Source organism: Nuphar pumila, chromosome 17 (genome assembly GCF_984573655.1).
Source record: "Nuphar pumila chromosome 17, dmNupPumi1.hap1.1, whole genome shotgun sequence".
Lineage (NCBI taxonomy): Eukaryota > Viridiplantae > Streptophyta > Magnoliopsida > Nymphaeales > Nymphaeaceae > Nuphar > Nuphar pumila.
Window position 1 is genome coordinate 4,463,870 of NC_143265.1, and position 6,000 is coordinate 4,469,869.

Here is a 6,000-nt window from a genome sequence, read left to right on the forward strand (position 1 = left end):
GGTGAAACTTGTGAAAGATAAAGTGCAATATCATTGCACAGATATTTTGTGCATTAAGCACTTGATGACCCTTTATCCTGACACGTCCTGTCAGTCGTGGGGACAAGGGAGCGATGAAGTGCTTAATGCACAAATTTTGTGCCATGTGAATCTGTGATTGCGCCCGATCCGGTCTCGACCTGACTTTTGGGCCATCACGTGAACTCGTAGCGGTGGCAAAAGGTTTTGACACGTGTGCGTGCGGGCGCGATGCAACAAACCGTCGCTATTGTTTCCGCTGATTGGACGACGCGTGGCTGAGTACGACTGACAACGCTCGACAAGTGGGACGTCCCCACTTCCTTCTGAGCTGTCACGCACAGAATCACCATTCGGATCCTGACGTCGCCACCAGCAGCACGTGCGTCTCGTCCGACGCTCAAACGGACCAAACCTTTATAATCTTTAACCAAAAAAAAGATTCTTTATCACTGCTAACCCCATCATCACCACACATTGGTGACGATGATGATGATGATTATCAGACCAAGATACGTCTTATGTCACAAGGACACGGGGTACGCTATCTTATTCAAATTTCTATTAAAATCGTATACAGGGTGTCGACACGGGGCAAGTTGGAGTATCAGTGTGACATAGGTTGGATGACGACTCTCAGTGTAATCAAAATCCAATTGAATGGAACCCTTCAGCTTTATCGAGTCGAACACATAGTCTCGTAGAAGTCTGTGATTTAGTTTTTAATAAAGCAAGTAGAAGAAAACACTTCCTAATAGTTGGTACTAAACAGAGCCGGACCTATCAAGAGACCAATGAGACTTGGGCCTTAAGGCCCTTGGGCCCAAAAAAAATTTAGGGGCCCACTTTTAATAGGGATTCCATTTTTAATAAGAGCCCCAAAAAAAATTGAAGGCGCTGTCCTCGAACTTCTACTATTAATAGGGGACTCAAAAAATTTCGAGGCACTGCCCCGAACTCCTACTATTAATAAGGGACCTATTTTTAGAAAGATCATTTTTAACAGGGGTTCAAAAAAATTGAAAGCCCTGCCCCCAAACTCCTACTATTAATAGGGGGGCCCTTTTTTTCCTCCACCTCAGGCCCCATAAAACACAGGTACGGCCCTGGTACTAAAGATAAAGCAGCTGATTCAGTAACATCAGCTGCAATAAGGGCTCAATGTCATCATGTCAATAAAAAATAGCTGGATGGTATGTCAATGAATTGGTCTACTACAGAAATGAAAAAGATTGAAGAGAATTATCTCACTTTCTTTCAAACATATTGAAACTCATATTGGAGGTTGTTTTGACCCAATCTAACCTAATGAATGCATTCAGCATGAACAAATTAGTAAGAATGAACTCTTAGATTGTATTTTCCCATACAAAATTACGATTTTATGAAGATCGAGAATTTGGCACATTGTAAGCCATTGATTTTCTAACCCTTACCAAAATCTTACATACACAATCACCAATTTTCTACCGCAATCATCTAGAAGCCCATGGGAAAAAAAATTACTGTTATTTTTACTAGAGGTTCTTTACCCACAACTTGTCTTTTTTATTTTTTGTTAAAAAATTATTTGTTTAAACAGTGATTCAAAAATGATTCGCTGCTCATTATGACCAATTCGGTTTTAAAATAATTGATTCTGAAACCGATTCTAACAGCATTACTTTAAACAAGCTACTTCAAGCTGAGCCCAAGCTGGGTCATCTCAAAGCTGTGGATCGATGAACACTTTTGGCGAAAATTGTACCGAACAACCTACCACCCACACTGGACGGAGTCGGTTTCCACCCAGACATGGACGGGATGTCCGCACCAACCTATGGAAGTGTATCCGAGCCAACCCACATCTCACAATCTGTTGAATGAATCAAATCAACCAAGAGCTATTTAGGTTGAGGTTCCTTGGTTGATGGTAGTCAACATCACCAACCACTTTTGCAGTTTGGAATAAGGGAAAAAGAATAAAAGGCCATTGATGGGGAACCCATGATACTTGGACATCATTGACCTTTAAATAATAGGTAGGGAGATTCTCAAATGGCAATCTTAGGATGATTATATTCTACTAGATAGCAATAATACAAAAAAAAAAAAGAGAGAGAAAGGAATCCATGGATTGGTATACATTGAATTTTTATATACACAATTTACATGTGGGCAAGGACGGCCATGCCTTGAGACCAACAAGAGATTGATTCTTGGATATGGGACAATTTTCATGGCCATTATTCATTCATGGTGTCGAGATCGAGAGAGAGAGAGAGCATTATTTTACCTTGGCTTCAAGAGTATGATTTTATGAGACCCAAATTGTAGAGAAATCTTTCTGATCTTGATTTGAAGAGATTGCCCAGAGAAAACCTTCCACCCTCCTGTGGTGGGTATTTTGAGTGAGCACTGGCTTTCACTTGGAGTATGGTCTCGCCTATTTCATTGCGGACAGCTTCAATGGTTTGGCTCCTCACAGGGTTCCCGGAGGCATCCTTGACGTAGAACACATTCACCGCCTGCGAGCCGCGCGTTGTAACCTCGGCTTTAGTAACTGTGAGGCCGTTCTCTCTGAAAATTCGCGTTACATCCGATAGCAGTCCGACCCGATCATCGCCACAGAGTTCGAGCCTCAGTCCCTGTGCATGTAGGATAAAGATCAAAGGCACCGTGTTTCAATTATCCCAAACCCCAGGTTATGCCAGATGCACCTGCTATAACAAAGCCATGTATATATACCTCGGAGCCTCGTCTTTGAATGGCTGCTTCTAAGCACCGGATCAGTCGTTGCCGCTCTGCTTCAGAATTCACTGTGCACCCATCCATATGCCTAATGTAGTATTCCTGAGTTGCATGAATTCAGAGAATGTTTCAAAGTGTATGACAACTTCCAACAAAGAACATAAGATCCCAACAAAGTCAAACGAAACATAAAGTTTCTTCATACATCATACATGGGATAAGTCCAAACAATGGATTCAAATAACAATTTCAATCTCAACCCATTCAGATTCAGTATCAACCAAAGAACAAGTAGACATGGCCATGTTACAGTACCTACTGCTGCACTAACTTTCCCCAATGGCAGAATTATGAAAGATGGATCATTGGTTCAAAATGAGATCATCATTTAGGCCAAGGTTTGTTTCTTGGTTAAAATCTTTGGAACAGAATTCCCAATGAATTGGATTTTACTTAACAAATACTGCTATGCCGTGAGTATTATCGCGTATGAAAATGCAGGTTAAACCAAGGTTGTCAAACTAGGAAGCGGATGCAGAAAACGATACCGGAAGCGAAAGTGAGACATTTTAAAATTTATAGGAAGATTTAAAAACAAAAAAGGAATAAAAAATGAAGCAACATGGTAACTGAATATGAATCTAACAAGAAACAAATAAAAACTAAAATAAAATTGATTATTCTTATATTTCATGATTTTTCAGTAACAACGATGGTTACCAGTTTAGAGAAAGTAAGAGGAAGTGAGTAGAATCATGAGAGAAAATACATGAAAAAACATGAAAAGAAACATGAGAAAAGCATAACCGTGTGAGAAGCATAGAAGAAGATTTCCATGAACTTTCGAAAGCAAGGAGTATCAAACTTCAGAAGCGAGTTTCCGGGAAGCGCGCTTCTCACCTACCTAAGAAGCTTCCCGTAACTCTGGATTAAACGGCTTGATAGCAGATGAAGGGGATGATTCTAGCAAGAAAATGGGTGGATACCTGAAATGCTTCTGGCCCCTTGGCAATCACAGTTGCATGGAAGACAACGTACTGCATGTCAGTTAGAGTGCAAACAGCATCGAACAACAGCTTGGGCCGATCCTTACACTGCAAGCTCACAACCGAGTATCCCCTGTCCAAGAAATTCTCAACAGTCACCAGGGGCCGGCTCCGCTCATTGTCATCGTCCTGCGTATCCGTGATGCAGTTGAGTTCATAGTCACGGTCGGCGTACATCATCTGATGGAGTCTCCTATCTGTGTGAGTTATGCCAATTGAGACTGCTGTTTTGGCGCTGCGTTTATCTCGGTCACCCCTGAGGACATTCCTCAGCATCTCCTTGATCTTAGCCAGCCGCTCGGGGTCGTCTATTGGAAACCCAGTCGCTTCATCAGTTATGTAAACCAGGGATGCCATTCTTGAGTTATGGGTCCAAACTTCTGCAGCTACCACATTGCATTTTAGGTCTGCAAGGACTGCGAAAACTTCAGAAAGCAGCCCTGGCCGGTCCCGTCCTGTTAGCTCTATGGATGTATGTTTTGCAGCAGCCTGTACACCAACAGACCTTCTCAAAGATGGCACAGTGCATGTCCAAGTTCCCAATGACTGAAACCAAGAAGACAGAACCAACGGAAACAGAGACCATCAGTTTTCTTAATTAAAGAAGAATTAGGAAGATGTCGCACCAAACAAAACAAGAAAAAGAAAAAAAAGAGTAGATCTCTACCAGACACCAAAAACTGCGAAACATCCACAAATGCATGTATTAAATTTGTTGCTCAAATTTAGTCAAGCTTGATGAATTTCCTTCATGAGTTCCCTTAGAGAAAAAAATGGGAACCAAGTAGTATTTTTTTATCAGTAATTTCTCTAACAGAAGCGAAAAAAGTCTATTAGCTAAGATGGTACTTAATATCATACCAACATCTCACAAAAAATGAGAAAGGGTTGAAATCCTATTTAACAGTAGAGGTTTACAGTACAACACTTAAATTACCCCAAAATTTTTATATACACTTCTCCAAAAGTAATAAAAAGGAAAACTATAGGAGTTGCAATAACATCACTAAAAATAAATAGCCAAAGCACAGTCAACTATTTTTTCTAAACCAGGGGGGGCTATAAAAATTAACCTGCTTAATTCTATTGATGACCTCTCCATCCATGACCTTGTTTCCCTCCTGGTCCGTAACATGAAACACTGAAAAAGAAAGGGGAAAAGCATAATTAACCATGCACCATCTGCAAAGTGCAAAATTATTATTTTCCTTCCATTTTATAAAAGATAGAAATTAACCAGACTATTTTTTTTCTTCAGCAAGAGTGCCAAAGTCAAAGAATTACCATCCATGAACCACTCTCCATCAGAAGAAATGTAAGCCCTGTGTACTGTGAGGTTAAAATCTGCCAATACTTGCACAACCTCAAGCAAGCTCCCATGCTTATTAGCGCTCTCAACCTGCACATTTCATCAAAATTAACACCCTTAAGTACAAACCAATCTCCCCCAGCCAAGCCATAACTTCTCAAAAACAAAATACAGGGTAAATTGAAACTTCCATACCTTCACCAGAGTTGCATTCTCACATGAACTGTTATCAACAGTAACCCTGCAACACCCCAAAATACAAAAACCAAACCGAGTAAACACTAAAGATGTTGGCTCAAAACCGTACCACCCCAAAACATAAAAACTAGAAAAAAAGAAACTATAAAATGGAAACCACCACCCTGAAAATCCAACAAAGAAAAGCATCAAATCTCCAAATTCTCACAAAAAGAATCCATGTTCACACAAATGCATCAATACCCATCTCGCAAAAACACAATTAAACACCAAGAATTCAAGTTGGCAGTAGAAATAAGGCCGGAATTTTGGTTCCCACAGTGCTAAAATCATGTAGCAGGGGAAGATAGGCCTCACCTTGGCGGGTTCATTCGGATGACAAGCTTCTCATACTCGTCGTCTACATCCAGAGCCATCCATGAGGCATCCATTACTCACAGAGAGAGAGAGAGAGAGAGAGAAATAATAACCGCGTGTGGGGTTACGAGCATTCCGATCTTATGAGAGAGAGAGAGAGAGAGAGAGAGAGAGAGGTGGAAATGCCCTGACGGCTCCCCTTACCTTCATTTCGGCCTTGTCTTGGGGTAGGGCGTGGTCCCCCCCATCCGCGCCTGCAAAATGTGGGCGTGAGTCGGCCCTTTATCAGGCCCCACCCTGCCTCATGGCTCGCATTTACGTGTCCGTAGTAGTTTTGGAAAG

At 41.3% G+C, this 6,000-nt stretch overlaps 1 protein-coding gene across 2 annotated transcripts; it reads right to left on the bottom strand.

The window, feature by feature from the left end:
• Positions 1–2,113: 2,113 nt before the first annotated feature.
• On the bottom strand, positions 2,114–5,797 carry LOC149811409 (ACT domain-containing protein ACR4-like). Of its 2 annotated transcripts, XM_089993351.1 has the most exons (7): positions 5,659–5,797; positions 5,299–5,344; positions 5,079–5,193; positions 4,868–4,935; positions 3,735–4,340; positions 2,746–2,850; positions 2,114–2,645 (listed from the first exon to the last, which is right to left on the bottom strand). In XM_089993351.1, exons 1-7 carry the CDS (start codon positions 5,730–5,732, stop codon positions 2,301–2,303), a joined length of 1,359 nt encoding a protein of 452 aa, XP_089849477.1. In that variant the 5' UTR covers positions 5,733–5,797; the 3' UTR covers positions 2,114–2,300. The 2 variants fall into 2 exon arrangements, with proteins under 2 accessions (XP_089849477.1, XP_089849478.1); XM_089993352.1 differs by lacking the exons at positions 4,868–4,935; positions 5,079–5,193; positions 5,299–5,344; positions 5,659–5,797 and adding an exon at positions 4,462–4,567.
• Positions 5,798–6,000: the final 203 nt, after the last annotated feature.